General features: G+C 35.7%; 1 protein-coding gene across 2 annotated transcripts in view; it reads left to right on the top strand.

The window, feature by feature from the left end:
- Positions 1–22,642, top strand: part of RAP1A (RAP1A, member of RAS oncogene family) — a 77,448-nt gene that overhangs the window by 41,565 nt on the left and 13,241 nt on the right. For both annotated transcript variants that reach the window (XM_082649408.1, XM_082649407.1), the window contains 5 exons: positions 10,484–10,567; positions 13,820–13,888; positions 15,898–15,954; positions 18,691–18,831; positions 20,293–20,436. In XM_082649408.1, coding sequence (XP_082505534.1) covers positions 10,511–10,567; positions 13,820–13,888; positions 15,898–15,954; positions 18,691–18,831; positions 20,293–20,436 — 468 coding nt within the window. In that variant the 5' untranslated portion in view covers positions 10,484–10,510. The remainder of the gene's footprint in view (positions 1–10,483; positions 10,568–13,819; positions 13,889–15,897; positions 15,955–18,690; positions 18,832–20,292; positions 20,437–22,642) is intronic.

Below are 22,642 nucleotides of genomic sequence, written 5' to 3'. Positions count from 1 at the left end.
CGGGTTCGAGCCCTGGTCAGGGAAGATCTCACATGCTGCGGAGCAACTAAGCCCATGCACCACAACTACTGAGCCTGCGCTCTAGAGCCCACGAGCCACAACTACTGAAGCCCGCACGCCTAGAGCCCGTGCTTCACAATAAGAGAAGCCACCGCAATGAGAAGCCCGTGCACCGCAATGAGAAGCCCATGCACCGCAACAAAGAGAAGCCCCCGCTCGCTGCAACTAGAGAAAGCCTGCGCACAGCAACAAAGACCCAACACAGACAAAAATTAAATGAATAAAATAAATAAATAAATAGCCAGAGGGAGAAGACGGATTACCTTCAAAATATCTACTATTAGACTGGTTTATTGAAAGGAAAAACTTGAAATCAGAAGAAAAGAATAACTACAGTGTGCTGAAAAGAAATAACTATTAAAGCTAAAATACCTTTCAAGGGTGTAGGTACATAATAAAGTTTTCAGAAAAATTAAAACAGAGATTTTTATCTCCAGTAGAATATCATTAAGACAAATTCAGAAAGATACACTTTAGGTAGAAGGAAAAAGATCTCTGATGGAGGCTCTGAGATATTTGTTGGAAAAGAAGAAAGGCTGAAAATTAACGAGCCAGGAGTTCAATCTAAATTAGAAACAGGACAGAATAAAGAAAGGAAGGAAATAATAGAGATAAAAGTAGAAATAAAGAAATATAAAACAAGTGAACAATGAAGGATCAACATAGCTGAAGCTGATTCTTAGAAAAAGACTAATAGAGTTAACAAATCTGGTAAGATTGATCAAAAGAGAGAGAAGCCATAATAAACAATAAGTTTGAAAAAGGAGATGTAACTACAGATGCTACAGAGATTATTATAAAAGAAAAATGTACTCACTAATACATTTTTTAAGGAATAATTTCAAATGGCAGGTTATTGCATGAGTTATCATAATAGTATAATAAGCCTTTCAAGACCACTTGTCAAATTTGCCAAAAATTTTTACTCCTGAAAAAGTAAGATGGTTGGATTAAATATTTTAATCCTTTACCTGAATTCTTAGAGAATGTCAAGAGTACAATGAATGGGATAACTGCCTCAGTCATAATTTACTAAAGGTTTTAGTAAAAATTTGTTTGGGGATAATTGATGGGTCAGTGTCTTCTAAAGCAGTAGAATTTGTGTTCCTTTTTTGATACATAAAGAAGTAGGGAAGTGTCATTTAGTAAGGAAATGTAAGAACCTAAGAAATTGTGGAAACCTTGTGCTTTTAAAAGTTTTTTTTTTCCACCAAAGATAATATTTGTTTTTATTATTATTCTGTGAAAGAAGTAAGGTAATCTGATAAATTGGGACTAAGTTAGGCTGGTAGGACAATCAAGGAAAAAATATCTTTAAGAGATGAGTGCCAAAGAATAGAAAGGAATCATTTATGGACAATTTTTCTGGAAATAATATTTCCAAAACATGGGAGAAACAAATACAAAGGCCCTGAGGCAAGATGAAGCTTAACTACAATCAAGGAACAAAAAGAAGCTAAAAGGTTAGGTCAGGAGATAACCACACAAATTTACACCAGCTGGTCCCTAACTTCAAGTCTACGTGGATATATTCTTTTTTTTTTTTTAACATTTTTATTGGGGTATAATTGCTTTACAATGGTGTGTTAGTTTCTGCTTTATAACAAAGTGAATCAGTTATACATATACATATGTTCCCATATCTCTTCCCTCTTGCGTCTCCCTCCCTCCCACCCTCCCTATCCCACCCCTCCAGGCGGTCACAAAGCACCAAGCCGATATCCCTGTGCCACGCGGCTGCTTCCCACTAGCTATCTACCTTACATTTGGTCCATGCCTCTCTCTCGCCCTGTCACAGCTCACCCTTCCCCCTCCCCATATCCTCAAGTCCGTTCTCCAGTAGGTCTGTGTCTTTATTCCTGTCTTACCACTAGGTTCTTCATGACATTTTTTCCCCTTAAATTCCATATATATGTGTTAGCATCCGGTATTTGTCTTTCTCTTTCTGACTTACTTCACTCTGTATGACAGACTCTAGGTCTATCCACCTCATTACAAATAGCTCAGTTTCGTTTCTTTTTATGGCTGAGTAATATTCCATTGTATATATGTGCCACATCTTCTTTATCCATTCATCCGATGATGGGCACTTAGGTTGTTTCCATCTCCGGGCTATTGTAAATAGAGCTGCAATGAACATTTTGGTACATGACTCTTTTTGAATTTTGGTTTTCTCAGAGTATATGCCCAGTAGTGGGATTGCTGGGTCATATGGTAGTTCTATTTGTAGTTTTTTAAGGAACCTCCATACTGTTCTCCATAGTGACTGAACCAATTCACATTCCCACCAGCAGCGCAAGAGTGTTCCCTTTTCTCCACACCCTCTCCAGCATTTATTGTTTCTAGATTTTTTGATGATGGCCATTCTGACTGCTGTGAGATGATATCTCATTGTAGTTTTGATTTGCATTTCTCTAATGATTAATGATGTTGAGCATTCTTTCATGTGTTTGTTGGCAGTCTGTATATCTTCTTTGGAGAAATGTCTATTTAGGTCTTCTGCCCATTTTTGGATTGGGTTGTTTGTTTTGTTATTGAGCTGCATGAGCTGCTTGTAAATTTTGGAAATTAATCCTTTGTCAGTTGCTTCATTTGCAAATATTTTCTCCCATTCTGAGGGTTGTCTTTTGGTCTTGTTTATGGTTTCCTTTGCTGTGCAAAAGCTTTGAAGTTTCATTAGGTCCCATTTGTTTATTTTTGTTTTTGTTTCCATTTCTCTAGGAGATGGGTCAAAAAGGAAATGTAAGAACCTAAGAAATTGTGGAAACCTTGTGCTTTTAAAAGTTTTTTTTTTTTTTAAGTTTTAGATACTTGTACCAAAAAGTGATGGCACAATACTGAAAATGATCTATAATTTAGTGTTTTCTTTTCTTTCTCTTTTAAAAAAATATTGTCACCAGCCCAATAGTTCATATTCACACTGTTCTATTGATTTAAACAGTGTGCTTAGAGAAGATGTTGACTTATGGGGACAAGTGCCTTATTTTCTGGAGGAGCAGTAGAAATAGTAGTGGTAACCTCTGTGGATAGGCACTCTGAAGCACACCAGTACGTAAGAAAGTCCTAGGCTGACAGACATCTGTGGGCCTGGAGAGCAACTGGTACAGATTACAGCAAGCTACAGGAAGGATTTTTTTTTTGTGGGGTGGAGGGTGGGGAGAAGGGAATGAAATTCATAGATTATCTGGCAGGTTTGGGTGGAAAATACGTTGGTAGACAATTCCAGAATAAACACAAGTTATATGAAAAAGGAAATGTAATCTTAATATATTACTTTGCTATGTGTTATTTAAGAGCTAAAATTCTCATCTACCATAATAGCAATATGTAAAACTAAAAACCAAGAGATAGGAGTATAAATATCTTATTTAGAAGTATGGAGAGCACTCAAAGAAAGAGCTAGAAGTTTGAAGTAGGTTAAGGGGATATAGTTACTGCTCTTTTTTGTTTTAAGCCTTTTTTTGTAATGCCTGCTAGTAGTACTAATTAGCATATATTACTTTTAGTTTAAGAGAGTGTAAGACCTAAAGCTTTTGGGTAGGAGACAGAATGATTACAGAATTTGAAACTATCATCTGAAAAATGAAATAGGATTGCTTATTGAAAAAGAAGATATGGCAGGTGGAATAACTGTTTTCAAATATTTGAAGGAGCATAGACTGGAAGAGGAATTCTCTTTTTTCTGTTTGGCATCAGAGACAGAGACCCAGTAAGTGGCCACTACAAAGAAACAGCAATGTAAAGAACGTTCTAACAATTAGGTTATCCAGAAATGGAATGGACTGTTTTGTGAGCATAGAATTCAAAGGGTTAGATGACCATATCTGGAGATGTTTTTAGAGTGAATTACCACAAAAGAAACACTTACTATGGTTCAGGCATTCTGTTGTTAAATACTGACTTCAGTATTTTAAACAAGAAAAGACAAAACCAGCTATTCATATAACATGTTATAGGATTTGCTACATGTAAATTAAATGTATTATTTTCTAAGTTTGTCATCACAGTCTTCATAGAATAAGCTTTTATCATTTGTGGTTTGCAAATGATACCTTTCTCTCCTGTTGTTTATTTTTCATATTCTGACTCTGGTTGAGTTGGTCAAGTTTTCTTTGCTCGTTTTTCCTCTAGTGATTTTTAAGTTATATTATTTAGTTGTTGACATTACATTTTTCACATGTTTAGATTTATATTTTTTTTAATGTATAGAAAAAGAGAGATTCAGTATCTTTATCCTTTTCCCAAGAAGAGAAAACCTTTAACATGCCTTTCTTCCTGTCTCCTCCCAAACAAAAAGGTTGAGATAATCAGTTTTATTTCCAGATTTTTATACATATTTTAGTGATAATTAGATACCTAACTATAATTTTTCCTGATTTATTTATTTGTTTGCTTTATTTGCTTGGCATATTTCTTGTTCTTACACCTTTCTGTTTCTTGAATCATTTTCCTTTTTTGTGTTGGAGTACCAACAACTCCAGTAATTTTTTAACATCTTTATTGGAGTATAATTGCTTTACAATGGTGTGTTAGTTTCTGCTGTATCACAAAGTGAATCAGCTATATGTATACATATATCCCCATATCCCCTCCCTCTTGTGTCTCCTTCCCACCCTCCCTAACCCACCCCTCTAGGTGGTCACAGAGCAGAGCTGATCTCCCTGTGCTATGCAGCTGCTTCCCACTAGCTATCTATTTTACATTTGGTAGTGTATATATGTCCATGTCACTCTCTCACTTCATCCCAGCTTACCCTTCCCCCTCCCCGTGTCCTCAAGTCCATTCTCTACATCTGCATCTTTATTCCTGTCCTGCCCCTAGGTTCTTCAGAACCATTTTTTTTTATTACACATATATGTGTTAGCATATGGTATTTGTTTTTCTAGTAATTTTTGATATGTATTTTTATTATCATTTAGTTCTAATTATTTACTTTCCATCTTGATTTCTTCTTTGACCCATGTATTATTTAGAATTATGTTGTTTAACTTACATTTTGAGATTATGTATATTTTTGTATTGGTTCCTAGTTTAATTGTAGTTAGAATGTACGCTTTGTATGATTTCAGTCCTTTGAAATTTGTTGAGACCTGATTTATGGCCCAGCATTGTCTGTTCCAGTAAATAATCCATGTGGCAATTTAGAAAAATGTGTAATTTGCAGTTGTTGGGTGTGGTGTTCTATATATGTCTACTGGAGTGAGTTGATTTGTTATTTGGTCAAATCTTTTACATATCCGTACTGATTTTTATCTTCCTTTTCTATCAGATACTGTTATGTTAAAATCTAATCATGATTGTGTATTTGACTAGTTTTTCCTTTAGTTCTGTCAACTTCTGCTGTATGTATTTTGTCTTGTATTTTAATTTTTCCTATTGAACATTTACTCACGTAATTAGTGATATTTGGATTATCCATTATTTTCAATTTGTCCATCTCTTCTTTGTTCCTTCCTTTTTTTCCTTTATTCCTTCTGTTTTTAGTTATCAAACCATTCAAAATGTAGTGGCTTAAAACAACCCGTTGTTTCTTGAGTATGGAATTAGGGAGTGGCTCAGCTAGGTAGATCTGGCCTAAGGTCTCTCCTCTGGGTGTTGCAGTCAAATGGTGGCTGTCTGGGATCATCTTCTACACTCACAGGTCTGGGAGGACTCACAGCTGGGGTTCCTCCAGCAAATTTGTCCCATCTCTGTGGTCTCTCCAAAGTGGCAGCTTCAGGGCAGCCTTACAGCCTGGGCCCAAAGACATGGCTGCAAAGAGAAAGATCCAGGAGGAAATTCTGGCACCCTTTCTAGCTTCAGAAGTCAGACAACACCACTTCTGCTATATTTTATTAAATCTTGCCATATTCAAGGGGAGAGGAATATGTTTTTCTCTAGAAGTTTTTTAGGGTGAGATTTATCCTTCTTACCTCTTTCACACTTTCCATCTCCCCATCCTTTTGTTCTTCTCTGTTTGGGTGGGTTCAGTATATTGGTTCACTAACCTGCTTTTTTCACCTATATCCATTTTTCTCTTCAGCCCATCTACTGAACTTTTTTTTGATGCTCATATTTTTATTTTCTAGGTTTCCAAAGTGTCTTTTACATAGATGTAATAACTTCACAGGTTTCTTTAAGGATATTACATTTATTTTATAGCGTTTTATAGGCCCTCTTAACTCTGTTTTCTTTGGTTTTTGTTCTTCTGTTTGTTGAATTTATTGCCTCTGTCAAGGTGTTTTCCTCAAATCTGTGATTAATTGTCTGCTCTTTTTGAGAATCCCTACTGGCCTCTTCTATTTACAGGAGCTTACCTTCTTTCATTTGGGAAGGGGTAGGAAGTGCTATTGGGCTGAGTATACCTGGTTTTAGAGTGTGAAGACTAATTTATAAACTTCATTTATAAGTACATTATGTCTGATCACTTTATCCCTATGTACATCCTCTCCCCAAAATACTAATCTTGAGAAGAATAAGAGGAGAAGGTATCAAGGAAGATATTCTCTCAATGAGATAATGTGAGTTTATGTTACAAAAACAGTTGATGTTGCATTATGATGTACTATGAGGAACTTTGTTCTTTATTTTAGAAACTTAAGTCTTACCGTCATTTCCATATTTATTCACCACCATCCCCACCCATCCCCAACATGTTGTGGTCAGTTGTCACGTTTAAAATATTCACAGCTTCTGTAAATATTTAAATATAACCAACAGTATAACTGCTTGTTAAGCTTCAGTGTTCCTTAATGTAAAAAATTTTTTCTCCAAAATTTCTTGTCACAACTAAATTTCCTTTAATGAATTTTGTTTCATAGGTTCAATTGTGCAGGAGAAACTATTTCATCTTTTAATTAGTTTAAATATTTAAAAACAGAAACAACAAAGTTGGGGTCTATTTGCATCACAAAGAAATCAAATTGTTACTTTATGAAATTTAGAAGTAGTTTTGCTGAAGTTCGAAGAGTGAAAAAATGTTATAACTTAGACCGTAGTGTTAGGGATTCAAGATTGACTTAAAATGTAAACATAGTGTAATGTTTATTCTTGTCCTCCTTATTTGTCAGGGAATCTTAACCAGAGTCAGAAATTTTCTGGTGCTGTGTTGGGAGTGCACGGCACAAGAGATTTCCATAAAAAGGCATGGGATTTACTTGGAAGAACATAGTAGTTTTCTAACTTGGCAGTAATGAGTTAGAACTAACCCCCTTTAAAAAGAAAATATTAATCTACATTATTCCTCATTGGGTATTTGTATGTGTTTTCTTATCTGAGCTATATTATTCTTGTATCTGCATTTGTGCATATGTATATACATTTATAATCCATGGTACTTGTTAGGTGTAAAGAAAATAATTTTCTATGCATACAGTATGTATGAAAAATGATTTTGGAAGTCGACTCTCTTATCCCTCGAGTTGAGTAACGGGACAAATATCTTGTTCTTACAGAGTACCCAAAATAATTTGGCAATCTCTGAGTGCTTTTCCCCAAATTCTATTGCCCTAGGAGGCAATTTGGGGAGCATAAATAAGCCTTACTATATTAGGATTCCCTCTCGAAAGGTACACATTTTTGGATGAGAGAGGTGATGAATTCATATCTTGTTAAAATGACAGCAATCCTCAGACTAAGAATCACTGGGGGCCTTGAAAGGGGGTTAAGGATATGAGGATCTGTCTGGTTGAAAGAACCTTGAACATTATACTTCCAGTTCCCTTCCCTTTCTTGTGCTATTATTGTAATATATTTTACTTCTATGTATGTTGTAAACCGTGTGGTACATTGTTATTTTTGCTTTAAGAGGCCAAAAAAGTCTTGTAGATTTACTCTCACCATTTCTGGTACTTTTTATTCTTTAGTAATGTCATTTCTTTTTCTTTTTTTAAATTAATTAATTAATTATTTATTTTTGGCTGCATTGGGTGTTTGTTGCTGCGCACGGGCTTTCTCTAGTTGTGGCACGCGGGGGCTACTCTTCGTTGTATACTGACTTCTCATTGTGGTGGCTTCTCTTGTGTGGAGCACAGGCTCTAGGCACGCGGGCTTCAGTAGTTGTGGCACACAGGCTCAGTAGTTGTGGTGCACGGGCTTAGTTGCTCCGTGGCACGTGGGGTCTTCCCGGACCAGAGCTCGAACCCATGTCCCCTGCATAGGCAGGTGGATTCTTAACCACTGTGCCACCAGGGAAGCCCCAATTGTCATTTCTTTATGTAGATCCACATTTCCATCTGTTATCATTTTCTTCCACCTGAAGAATTTTTTTTGCTTTTTTTTAAGTGCAGGTTGGTGAACTTATTTCTTCCCCCAGCTTTTCTCTCTTTTTTTGGATCTGAAAAAAAAAATTATTTCACTTTCATTTTTGAAGGATACATTCATTGTATTTAGCATTCTAGGTTGACCATATTTTTCTTTAAGCATTTGGAAGATGTATTTTCTTCTGTCTTGCATAGCTTCTCGAGAAAGTCTATATATTTTCTTAACTTTGTTCCTCTGTGGCTAAACTTTTTCCTTTAGCTTCTTGTAAGATTTTCTCTCTTTGACAGTTTTTCAGGAATTTGATTATTGTGCCTTGTGCTTTTCTTTGTATTTATACTAAGGAGAGGGCTCATTGAGTTTCTTGGATCTATGGATTTATAGTTTTTATCAAATTTTGAAAGTATTTTATTATTCAACCCCACCCCCACCCCATTCCAGTTACACACATATACTTGATAGCTGTGGTTTTCCTTTCTTCTTTTAGTTTTCTTCTTCCTTTTCTTTTCTCTCTCCCTCTCCTTCCATCTCCCCACTCTTTACCCTCCTCATCAACTTTTTTCTATCTTCATCTCAGTTCCTCTGAAATTTCCTTCTGCAGTATTTAATATAATGTTAATCCCATCTGGTTGTGTTTCCATTTCACATACTGTTTTTGAACACTAGAAGTTCATTTTGGTTCTTTTATGTCTACCGTTTCTCTCCTCATATTTTCATTAAATCCTTGAGCATATTTATCATAGCAGTTTTAGAGTCCTCATTGGCTAATTCCATTATCTCACTTCTGGGTCTGTTTCAGTTGACTCATCCCACCCTAGTTTCAGGTCATATTTTCTTTCTTCCTTATGTGTCTATTAATTTTTATTGGATGCTGTGGACATTGAAAATTTTATATTGTTGAATGGTGGATTTTTTTTTTCTTTAAAAAAATCTTGGACTTGTTCTGACAGGCAGTTGTTATCTATGGATTGACTCAATCCTTTTGAGGCTTATTTTTAAGCCTTTTTAGGAAGCATGTAGAGTATTTTTTACTCTAGGGTTTGTTTACTCCTGTACTAAGTATGAATATTCTGGGGTTTCAAGTGAATTGTCTGTTTTTCAACAAAGAAGACTCTTCTGGTCAGAATGTCAATATTTCCCAGCCCTCTGGGAATTGCTCAGCTTACAGATTCCTATTTATTCTTTGCCTTACCTCATGGAGTTTCATCCTGCATGCCTGGCTTAGTGTTTGGCCGCAGACTCAGGTGGACCCCTGTGCAGATTTCTGGAGTTTTCTGTGCATAACTCCCACTTCTCTGGTAACTTCTCTGCTTGAGTTTTTTCTCCCTGCATCACAATCTGAAAAGTACCTCTAGGCAGAAAGCCAGGGCAGGTGTAGGTCTCACTTCATTTCCTTCCCACCTCTCAGAGATCACAGTGCTTTACTGCTTATTGTCCAACCATGTCTTGCAAACAGTTGTTTCATATATTTTGTTTGGTGTTTTAGCTGTTTATTGTGGGATGGAAAGTTCATTCCTATTTACACCATCATGATCATTGGAAATTCTTTTGTATCTTTTTAAGATAATCATGGAGATAAAAAATAAAGTTTATATTTATTCCCCTCCCCCCGTCCCAGCAATTTGGGCCTTATGAAATAAACCAGCAGTACCTACCTACAGAGTTTCAACAATTTCATCTACATTTTCCCATTTGTATCATAATAATATTTGAGGTAACAGTTTATGTGGTTCACCAATAATACAATAATGAACAAAACAGTATAGAATTACATATGATATTTTAAGCAAATAAAATAGCATTTTCATTATATTCAAGCTCATGAGTGAACTTTTCAAAAAAGTATGTAAGTTTAAGTGATAGCTTCGTAAAGAGCTCGTGATTGTAGCTATAACTACTAGTTTTAATCATCTTATTTTCTGATCAAATACGAAGTAACATGAACAGGCTAATGATTGATGACTAGTCAAAGATAATCTGTAATGAACTAAAATGCCTGGCAGTGGTCCTATAAATTTGTATTAAAATATTCATGGTTTTGTTGTATAGCCTCTGTCTTCCTCTTGATAGTTTTAAGGGAAAAAACAAACAAAAAACAAAATGTCATGTTATTTCATGTAACAGTTGTACATTCTTAGGCTATTCTTAGCATGTTTATTAATCTTTGATTTTTTTTTTCCCCCAGATTGTCAGTATTTAAAAAGACCACATCATGCGTGAGTACAAGCTAGTGGTCCTTGGTTCAGGAGGCGTGGGGAAGTCTGCTCTGGTAAGTTAGCCACCTAACTATAATTAATTAATATAATGCAAGAAGAACGGTGATATTTTCTTGCTTTACAACTTCTAGTCGCTCAAGAGAAAAGGTGGCAGTATGTTTTATATGCATAATATCTGGCCTACCAGGGTACAAGGACTCATTCAGTAACCATGGATGTGTAGTTTTATAATGGTGGCTCATTCATTCTTTCATTTATCAAATATTTATTGGCTACCTATTTTATGTTAAGCACTAGTGTTTGTGATTCAAAGAGGAATAAAAATTGTTTTCATTGTTAAGGAACTTACATTCTAGTGTGGGAGACTGATTATTACAAGTACCAGTGGAGTAAATCCTACCCTACCCCCATCCCAGACTTAAGTGGAATAAAGGTCATTTTTTTGTACACATGCTGTATTTATTTAGGAAGTGTTCATTGAGCTTCTATAACGTCAGACTCTAAAGTTACAACAGTGAACAAAAACAGTCACAGTCTCCCTCACAGAGCTTACATTATAGTGGAGGAGATGTAATAGATACACAGTTAATCAAAGAACTACTTGATTATAATTGTGAGAGAGATACTTTGAAAGAAAAGTATATATTGTTAAGAGACCTCTAGGACAAGGAAACCTAAATTAGCATTTGAACAACTGAAAAGGGTCACAGTTGCTGGGATAGGAGTGAACCGGGAAGAAAGTAGAGGGAAATGAGGTGAGAGATAAGCAGGGGCCAGATCATGACTTGAAGACCATGTAAGAACTTGGAATTTATTCCTAATGACAATGAGAAGCTGTTGAAGTAGGGTTTTGGGAGGGTGGTGGTGGTGACAGAATTGGATATATGTTTTAAAGAGAGCACTTTGTTCTATCAAGAGTAATTTAGAAGACAGGCAGAGAAGATGTGGGAAACAAGTTGGGAGTTAATGCAATACACCACATTATTGTTTGTAGAAGCTTATATTAGCAGTGAAGAAGAGAAAAGTAGATGTTTTGAGAGTTAAATAGGAGGTAGAATTGACAATTAACTTAGTGCTAGATTGATATGGGGACTAGGAGAGAAGGAGCTGTTGAGGGTGACTCCCAAATTTCACAGTCAAGCTACTGATTTTATGAATGGACCATTAAAGAAGTAGAAGGAAAGCACTGGAGAATGAGCAGATTTGAGAGTGAAAATCAAGAGTCATGTCAAACGTCATGTGCTTGTGAGATGTTCAAGTAAATACATCAAATAAACATCACATCCTCAAGACAATAGCTTAAAAGAGAGACTTGTGGTATGATTTGGGTTGCCATGAATATATCTATGGTATTTATTTTATGGGAATTATGTTACTGTTAGCAGTGTAATTTAGTACCTCTGTGGTGAATGTTTGCGAGTATCTGTTATTTTATTATTTTTTTAATTTTTTTTTATTTTTTAACATCTTTATTAAAGTATAATTGCTTTACAATGGTGTGTCAGTTTCTGCTTTATAACAAAGTGAATCAGTTATACATATATCCCCATATCTCTTCCCTCTTGGTATCCGTTATTTTAAATGCATGTAACCTTCAATTCAGCAAGTCCCTTTCTGGAAATGTATCCCACACATAAGTTCACATATACAAAATGACATGGTCAAGGATGTCTATTACAACATTCTTTACAGTGGCAAGAGTTTGGAAACAACCTAAATGTCTACCAGTAGGGGCTAAATAAGTTTTTAATACGTATTTTGAGTAGAATCCTATAAACCACTAAAAAGAATGCAGCAGCTCTGTATATACTGATAATTAATGATATCTAAGCTGTATTACTTAGGAGGAAAAAGATACTAAGCAGTGTAGAGTACCATATGTGTTTTATAAGAAAGGAAGAATGAGGGGGGGAGATATTATAAAAGAACAGAGGCTATTTTTGCAAGGTTCAATAAGCTGCAGATAACATATCAATTACTTCCTTGGGAGTGGAATTGGAAAAGATGGTAAATAGAATTAGTTACCATTACATATGTTTTTGTGTCTTTTGCATTTTGTCCTACGTCCATGAATTACCTTTTTAAAATAAATAAATTAATTTAAAATCCATAGGAATTAATGAGGTTGTCTAGGGAGAGACTAGAGAGAGAAGAGAACTCAGGACTGGGCTCTGAGTACCTCTCAACATTTAAAGAGTAGGTAGGATTGGAGGATCCAGCATAGAAGAATGTATCTTGTACTTGAATGTAAATAATGTACCTTTACTTGACTGCTCAGAAGTCATAGCATAGTAGCTGGATGTGATAAAAGCAGCTACAGTAAGGTGATGATGCCATAACCATCCTGGGGTGGGTTGAAGAGTAAATGAGAGCTGAGGAAATGGAACCACCATTATAGATAGCTGAAGAAGTTTACTATATTCAAATTAATCTATTTAATTCAAGCTAAAATAGTATATAAAATATTCCTCTGGCTAATTGAAGTGTGAATGACCTCAGTCCACATTCTTACCCTTGCTTTTAGGCAGTGATGTACCAGACCCCGTTCTAAAGCTATCTAGGAAATATTTCACAACCATCTTCTGTCCTTCTTTTCATTTACTGAATGGTAAAATACCTAGTTTCCCATCTTTGTTTATAGAAATTTTAGAGATAAAAGTAGATAATCTGAAAAAGATGAGTAGGTAATGTTTTCCTATGCAAAGAGTAAGGCTTTGGAATCAGGAAGGTATATGTTTGAATCTCAGCTGGCAAATCAGAAAAATAACTACTTCTGGGGTGAATATGAAATTTGAATGTAATTATAAATTTAATAAACTCAATAAATTTTAATTCCCTCTTCTGTTTTCCCCCACAATTAGAAAGACTGTTCAAGACTTTTTAAAATTTACAATGTTTTGTCTCTCTCCTTTGAGGGTATGAGATAAAACTTGCTATAGATACATAGAGGGGTAATAGGAGTTTAAATACTGATAAATTTTCACGTTTTAGTAAATTAGAATCCATGTCCTTATTTGTATCCTGGTAGTATTTTAAAACTTAATATAGTAATTATTTAACAGTGTAATGTCAGCAGCAGCATTGGTGACAGTTTTTAACGTGACCACCTCCTGTCATAAGTGTACTCTTAATTATGAATGTATCCTTATATTGAAAAATAATGACACTTCACATTTGCATGTTTACGCAGAGTTTTCATATAATTACATTTAACCTTTACCACTTTGCGAAGTTAAATAACATTTAAGAGGGGCTGATTTTTCTTTTAAGTCCTTAACTTTTGTCTGCTTTTTTTAAATTTCTAGACAGTTCAATTTGTTCAGGGAATTTTTGTTGAAAAATATGACCCAACGATAGAAGATTCCTACAGAAAGGTAAAATATGAAACTTGTATACACATGCTTACAAGTAGTTTCTTATGACTTTAAAACTTGATCCATGGAATTGCTTTTTTGAAAATAGTTTTGAGAAATGATACAGATGTTCTGTATTTGTTTTTAAAAGTTTCACCAAGACAAAATACTTTTCGTAGAACACTGCTTATTAGCTATAGAGAGCTCCATGTTCTGTTACTGATTAGTAATCTGTTCTTTAATGTACACATTTTCCTGGTGGGAATTCTTTTAATGTAGAAAAATTGCATATAAATAGGTATATTTTTGTACTCTTTTTGTGAACTAAAATTGAGAACACTTTATGCTTTAAGTTATACAGTAACTGAAAGTTATTTTTGTTTAGTTGTATAATAACTTAAAAAATATTTCTCCTTTAAACTGTAAATAGTTAGAGTTGGATTCTGTAACACCAGAACACCAAGAGTAAAATTGCTAACTGTGGACTTTGCAGGATAATGATGTGTTGATACAGGAAGGTTCATTGATTCTCACAAATGTACCACTCTGATGTAGGATGCTGATAGTGGGGGAGGCTAGCAGGGAGCAGGAAAAGGGTGTATCGGAACTCTGTACTTTCTGCTCAGTGTTGCTGTGAACCAAAAGCTGCTTTCTAAAAAATAAAGCTTATTTAAAAGGAAAAAAAATTTTAATAGTTGGTCTTGACAAAAAATACTATTTTATTTAACTATAAGACTAGCTAGAATTGTGGAGAATTTTCATGATTTTATTTCCCAAGTATGTTATGGGGGGGGGAAGAGACAGTGTTGTAAGAAAGCCTAGTAACCAACGATATACCCCACTGCCCCCCAAAAATTTTAACCTGCCTTTCAACAAATAAGAAAGGGTTGCTTTGGTAGATGTTTTAGAATTTACCTTTAAATAGTGCTATAACTTTTGCTGAATTAAGTTCATCAAGCCTACTGGCAGAGCAGTTTCATTATCTGTAAATTGGAAACAAAATTGTGATATATATTGAGAAACTACAGACCTAATTCATTGTTCATTGAACATGCCCATTCACAGATTGTGCAGGTTGTTATCATATTTGTCCCGTAAGTGGTAGACAGTGAGTTTGTAGATCCACCTGTGGTGCTCCTCATCAATTCCTGATCTGACAGAGAAGCAGAGTTTAAAATAGTCCTTAGGTTAATATGTTTATTTTTAGAAGACCATGTTGCATTACTGAAATTTCCCCCAAATAAGTTGCTGGTTAAAGCTTTAACTACAAACGGAGATATGTACCTTGAGTGCTGAAGCACTTTTCTTAATCCCTTCTTTATTGAACATTTTCCTCACAGCTAATAGTTGATACTTTCTTTAGGACAACCTTCTCTTCTGTAAAGCCCTGGGAAAGTAGAATTCAGTATATGAAATTTCACCTTATACACACAGCTTTTCCAAAGAAGTACCTTTTTTTAAAGTCTTGAGAACTCTATAGGTTCAGTGTTATTGTGTTCCCTTTATCTCTTAAGAATTTCCTTTGTATTAAATTTGGGCATATTTTAGTAAAACTTTGACAACTTGAATCTGGTAAGTTGGCAAAGTTTTCTTTACCCCCAGATATTGGCTGTTTTGAGCTGCTTTTGTGCTTTGTTTTGAATATAATATAAATATACATACTTTATACATTTTTTTTTCCCTGTTAGAACTATACCTGTTTGTTGCAGCTTTTCTTAAATTGCAGAATATGACCATTGGCTTCTAATAATAACAACAATCATTACTCAGAGTTTATAGTGGTCAGAAAAATATCTAAACTCAGGATTAACAGTCCTAGCTTCTGTATTATTAATAGAATGTGTTTGAGACCTCCTGTTCTTTACTGTGGTACCAACTTGGTCTCCACCAATACAGCAAACTGCTAGAGAAAGGCTTTGTAGTTGTTAATAAGGACTTTGAGTGAAGAGGTGGGAGGAAAACAGACTGACATTTTGATGTTACTTTTTCATCCCCCTCCACCCCCCACCCCCCTGCCCTGACCCTAACAGCAAGTTGAAGTAGACTGCCAACAGTGTATGCTCGAAATCCTGGATACAGCAGGAACAGTAAGGATGTTTTCTCTTTTTTTTTGGCGGGGGTAGGGTGGGTGGACAGATTTTCATTTGTGAACAGTATATGGTCACCTGAATGATTTCTGTGAGTAAAAGCATTTGTTCTGATTAAGAACGTTAAGTCTCTAAACGTAGGGCTTCCTAAATTTTCTTATGTGTGTGAAACTATCTATGATGTACTTAATGCCCACATATCACTATTAAATTGTATGTTGCGCTCACCTACAGAATCTGTGTGTTGAGTTTCTTTTCCCTGTATTGAGGTAAGGATTATGCTCTTAGTGCTTTAAACGAACAAACAAAAGGAAAGTATTTTAAATACGGAATTTTAGTTAAAATAGGTATTTCTCTGGGTTTAAATAAGACTGACTCTTAACACCATGGTCATTCATTTATTTAAAAAACTTTTTTTGCTTTTTATTAGCATTTTAACATCTCAAGGGACTGGTGACAGATACGTGTGTTCTGACAAAAATCTTTAGGATTATTTTGAGCCTCATTTTTCACATGCTTAAATGAGTATAGTGACGTTTAGTACATTATAGGGTGCTTATAATGATCAAATGAGATAGTGATTATAAATCACTTGGCACAAAATGTCTTTTATATTTGTGTATTTGTGTATTTGTGTATATGTGTATTTGCTTTTATTTTCATTGTCTTCATTTGTCCTCACCTTTTTAATTGTTTAATTAATTAATGATGGTTTTATTCTGCCACAATTATACTACCACAAAAAATGCACACATTAAATGATTTTCTTTTCTTTTTTTTTTCTCCATATACGTAGACTTTACCTATTAGGCAATTCCTAGCTTTAAAATGGATGGTATTCTTAAATGTTTTAAGTTGTTTTAAAATTCAGCACAAATATTCCCACTATAATTTTATAAATGGTAAGAAAGCTTCAGATCAAAAAAAAACTTAAGCAGACTGGAGCAATTAGAGTACGAATTATACCATATTTTTCTATTCTTTTGTGGGAAAATGGATCTTGATTCCAACAGGAAGCTTTGGATCACTGGAACTCCTTCTTTCTTATATCAGCTGAATTGAGACCTCCCCCTCTTGCCACTTCATCCAACCCCCAAATTTCCTAGCTTCTGAATCAGCAATAATTCTCCTTTGTTCCCAAAGACCCCAACAGTTAAAAAAAAAAATACTTTCTATTTCTTCCTTTCACAGCCTCCACAAGTGTGAGGGCATTGTTTCTTCCTCCTCTTGTCCAAATTAAAATTTTCCCCTTCTGCAGAGATCTTCCGCTTTTGCTCTCAAATATCTTGTATTTATACCATCCTAGCACTCAGCATGCTGTGTTGTAATTTTCTGTTTACTTCTCTGTCCCCAGTGCCTTGCATAACGTTTGGAAAGTAGTTGATGCTCTTTGATCTTGTTCTAGATCACTCCTTACTCCTTAAGGATTTTTGCTTACTTTCTCCAACACTGCTTTAGTCCAAATTCTTGGTGATTTTAGTATCCAAATAGAATCTTTACGGGTAATATAGATGATCCAGTAGCTTGGCCTCTCAGGTCCTTGACCTCCACCCTGCTTCAGTCATTCATGCCCGTGGTCTTTACCCTAGACTATATGATTACCAGTAACATAATACCATCTTAAATCTCATTTTCAAGTGTCCTACTCTCTACTAACCATCTCTTGTTTCTCCATCTCACTTCCTTTCATACCTTTCAACCTGACTGTAATCTGCAGTCTGTTAAATCTAACATCTCTGATTATCTATCATATCCTCAACCCCCTCTTTATACAGCTTCAAGTCCATGGTCTGTCATTCATAATCAATCCCTCGGATATATCCTCAACCTTCTTGACTTTTCAGCAACCTTTGACTCAGTAGATCATTATCCTTATCTGTAAAAATTTTATTCATTTGACTTCTAGGAAACAACACTTGCTTGCTTTTCTCCCTGTATGATTCGTTACTCCTAAGTCTCCTTTCCTGATTTGTCTTCATTTCCCCAACCTCTTAATGTTGGAGGGCCTCAGAGTTCAGTACTTGGACTTCTCTTTTCCAAAACCACTACCTTGGACATCATCTTTTGTAGCACCAAAATAATTAAAATCTGTATATAAAAAGGAACTATATGCAGTTTTTCTAAATCACACAGAAACAAATTAAAGTGGTTAAGATTTCCGTTCTAATTCTGTAGCTGTTTCTAGTCATGTACGTAGGGGACAGGGACATTCATGTCAAATTTTCCAGAAACCGTGTATCACGTCTTATGTTTCCTGTCATGATAACATGTAATAAAGAATTCAGGGCTTCCCTGATGGCGCAGTGGTTACGAATCTGCCTGCCAATGCAGGGGATACAGGTTTGAGCCCTGGTCCAGGAAGATCCCACATGCCGCGGAGCAACTAAGCCCGTGCACTACAACTACTGAGCCTGCTTTCTGGAGCCCGCGAGCCACAACTACTGAGCCTGCGTACTGCAACTACTGAAGCCCGTGTGCCTAGAGCCTGTGCTCCGCAACAAGAGAAGCCACCGCAATAAGAAGCCCATGCACCGCAATGAAGAGCAGCCCCCGCTCGCAACTAAAGAAAACCCGCGTGCAGCAACGAAGACCTAATGCAGCCAAAAAATATTTATATATACATACATACATACATTAAAAAAAAAAATTCAGTAGCTCACTTGTGATTATTCTGATTTAACTTGTTTCAATATACATTTAAGAAGTCATATTTATAATTGCATATTTTTTTTATAGGAGCAGTTTACAGCGATGAGAGATTTGTATATGAAGAATGGCCAAGGGTTTGCACTAGTATATTCTATTACAGCTCAGTCCACATTTAATGACTTACAAGACCTGAGGGAACAGATTTTACGGGTTAAGGACACAGAAGATGTAAGTATTTCTCTATATATATAGCATACTGCCATCTCTCTATGGCCAAATAAAAAGTGTCCATTTTCTCTATCAGTAGAGGATTTAGAGGGTATTTACCATGCGCCTAAGAGCCCTGGTGACCAAAAACGTTTTTAAGCTTTCTAAATTTACCTACAGATAATATGCTGAGATGATTAGAAAAGAAGGACACGTATGTAAAGTTCTTCTTTCTCTACTGCACTTATGACCTACATGGTGCTATGTGGGTCATAAGTGGAGTGGAGAAAGAAGAATCAAAGAGTACTTGGTAGAAGAAGGGGGACTCCAGTTGGGCTTGGAAAGTTGGTAGTTATGTCAGAAACAGTGTTCAGAGAACATTATTAAGAACCGTAATGCTGTGTTCCTATTTCTAAAATTCTGTTGGTACAGTTTTTACTTAGTTTTTTCCTTTGAATTATGTTAAAGATTTTAATTAACTTACATTTTTATATATTTTTTTGTTTTTGTTTTAGAATTCTTTTTTTAATGTTAATTTTTTATTGTGGTAAAATATACTGTTTTAGAATTCTTGTCTTATTTGATGAATAGCATCATTGTTGTTTTGCCTTTTTGCAAAGATTAAATGTATATTTTACGTTTGTCTCAGTTTTGAGCTACAGAAAGTTCCTTTTTCAAAAGTTGTATAAATTAGGATATAAAATTTCATTTGTACCTTCTTTTCTGTTTTTGTGTGTTCTCTCTCATTATTAATGGGAACATAGGCACCTGCTTAAGACCTCAACTTTGGGTAATACTGTAGGCGGGAGGAATTTGCACCATATGACTCATGACCAACCATAACCTAATGAATAGTTCTCTTTCTTCCCATGACTAATTCATCTAAGAGAGTTCTCTTTTCATAGGCAATTACATGCAAATCACTGAATTCTGGTAATGTTAATCTCTTTATCCCATGTAATAAACTAAAGATTGAGTTGTAGATGAAGACATAGCTACTCAGTGGCTGTATTTTTATTCTTTTCCTTAATATCTCACCTAAGCTAGTCTTCAGATCTAGATGTCAGTTGTAGAAGTAAAACTTATTAACGTGTTGGTCTTGCCGCTACTATTGGCATTTTTTGGTCCTGTGAGATGAGGCACTTAAAACACACCAAGACAATGAGTATTGCAGGAGGTTCCTTTTCCTTCAGATTTTTCTACTTGGAATTCAGCCATTAGCATTAGTCCACCTGAGCATTTTGGGATTATAGTCTTAAAATAATTTAGCAGATCAGTGTTGTAGAATCTTGTCCATATTTTTTCTGTCTCTTCCCCCTCCATTTTCCCCCCAACACACGTACATACACCTTTTTTTAAGCACTTGATGAAGATTATAGTCCTAACTAACACATTTCAGTTGGTGGCTGGTAGTTGCTTACTTATAAAAGGCTGAGTAACAAGTACGTTAGGGCTTATTATATGATTTTTTCCTTCTCGCAGGTTCCAATGATTTTGGTTGGTAATAAATGTGACCTGGAAGATGAGCGAGTAGTTGGCAAAGAACAGGGTCAGAATTTAGCAAGACAGTGGTGTAACTGTGCCTTTTTAGAATCTTCTGCAAAGTCGAAGATCAACGTTAATGAGGTAAACTACAGCTGCTAGGCAGCACAAATAAGTGCCTTTTTAGTTTCCTTTCTTTCAAGTTAACAGCCAAAAACATTTTTTAAAAAAGAAAAAGTGGTGTTCTTTTAAGTAGTCTTTATCTATCAATTTATGGAAAACACTAAGTAATTCCTAGAAACCTTATTCCTTCTCTTATATGAAATCACTTTGTTGGCTGTGATGAGGACACTTATATTTACCTTGTTGGCAAAGAGGTGGTTTAAGTTAAAGAATATGTTTTTTAAAGTCCTGCTAAGCCTCTAAATGATAAGCCAGAAAGTGGTGTGTGAAAATTGTCACATCACCCTTGTATTATAACAATTACCTATACAGATGTGTGTAAAAAGGTTGTAAAGTCAAGTAGAAAAATAAAAAAAAAATCAAAGTAGTTACTGTAATGAACTTACGTTGTACAGAAAGATATCATGGAATTTGGTGTTTTGAGTCCTGCTTCCCTTTGGTGCATGACTCAAAGGGAAGAATCTGTGTGAGTGTGGATGGATACAGAACTATGATTCACTCGGTCTTTTAGGCCTGATAACAGCAGGTGCACAAGGCTTTTTTTGTCCGTGACTTAACTACTCCACTATCCTGAGAACATAGCTGGGGACAGGAATGCTTAACAAGTAAGCTTGCCTGCCTGGATGTAAAGGGCCAATAGTTTACTGGATCCCTAAAAGATTAGTGCAATCCCCAACTGCAACCACTACATCCAAGCAAAATCTTAAGAGGTTCCTTTGCTTTTTGTTAATTTTAACATAAGCCTTTTTTTTCTTAAAAAAAAAGCAGAATAGGCTTCTTTCCTTTCCCAGTAGTACAGAAGTCTTCATTTGCCAGTGTGCTTGCCATTTGTAGCATCACAGGTAATCAGTCAGAGTTCAGCACACTTACAACATAGATGAGAGTTAAGACTGGTTTAGGTTATCAGAGTCCTCTGGTGTGTTTTTGCTTATGATTCCTCTCTGGCCTTTGGTTCTTTTGGTCACTTTTCCTTCACTGATATTATGGTTGTAGACTATTATTTGACTTTTTAAATGACCAAATTACTTTAAACGTGTGGCACGAAGAAAATTTAAGGTTGTGGGACTTCGCTGGTGGCGAGGTGGTTAAGAACCCGCCGGCCAATGCAGGGGACACGGGTTTGAGCCCCAGACCGGGAAGATCCCACATGCCGCGGAGCAGCTGAGCCCACGCGCCCACGCCCTAGAGCCCGTGCTCCACAGCAAAGAGAAGCCACCGCAATGAGAAACCCGCGCACCACAATGAAGACCCAACGCAGCCATAAATAAATAAATAAGTTTTACAAATAATAAGTCAAAGCTTGTCTTTCAGATAAAACCAGTTTTAATAAATACATAAAAATAAGAAATTCATAAATTTTATTTATTCAGCAAATATTCATTGTGTTCCTATGTTCCACTGTGTTAGGCACCAGGGTAACAGTCATTTAGACAGAGACTATTCTTGCCCTCAAGAAGTTTACATCCTAATGGGGAACAAGTCCTGCTGAGATCTTCAACAACAGTTATTTGTAATTCACTGCCAAGTAAATGAAAGGAAGTATGAAATGCTTCTAGTTTCAACTTTCTCTGTTGTGGAATTACAGTTTCATAGATGTTATCCTGAAAAACATGGCTGATCATAAAATGTTGATTTTTGGTTTAGTCTCCCCCACACCACCACCAAAAAAGAAAAGAGAGAGAACGTTAAGGTAAAACACATAAACACATGAGGTAAAACAATGAGCTTGGCTAGGGGAGTAGTAGTGCACGGTCACCATCTGCAGGATGATTGGCCTTAGAGATATAGTTCCTGCTGTCCTGTGATCACCCTCACTGGTACCCGACCACCAAGTTCATAGGACTCGGCCGAGGTTGAGTTGGGCCAGGGTCCAGTGAGCACAGTGGACAGAGGTATTCCTTACCTTTCAAGCATTACCTGTTTGTGGGAACTTACATGCTACTAGATCTCCCTCCTCTGGGTTTCAGTTTCCCATGCAGCAGAGGTGCTTTTTCACAGTAGTCTCTTTGAAATCAACCGTTGACATGAAGGTTTATAAAACAAAAATAGAAAAAAAATACAACAAAATGAAATACATTAGCTACTTAAGGTTCTTTACTCTTTTGGAAAACATACAAACTTTATGCTAGAAATTCTTGAGAGTGTAATAATTTCTTTCTTTTAATAT

The sequence above is a fragment of the Grampus griseus genome, assembly GCF_964374135.1.
Source record: "Grampus griseus genome assembly, chromosome: 1".
Taxonomy (NCBI): Eukaryota; Metazoa; Chordata; class Mammalia; order Artiodactyla; family Delphinidae; genus Grampus; species Grampus griseus.
Note: the sequence above shows the minus strand (reverse complement) of the source record. Positions and strands in the feature narration are given on the sequence as shown.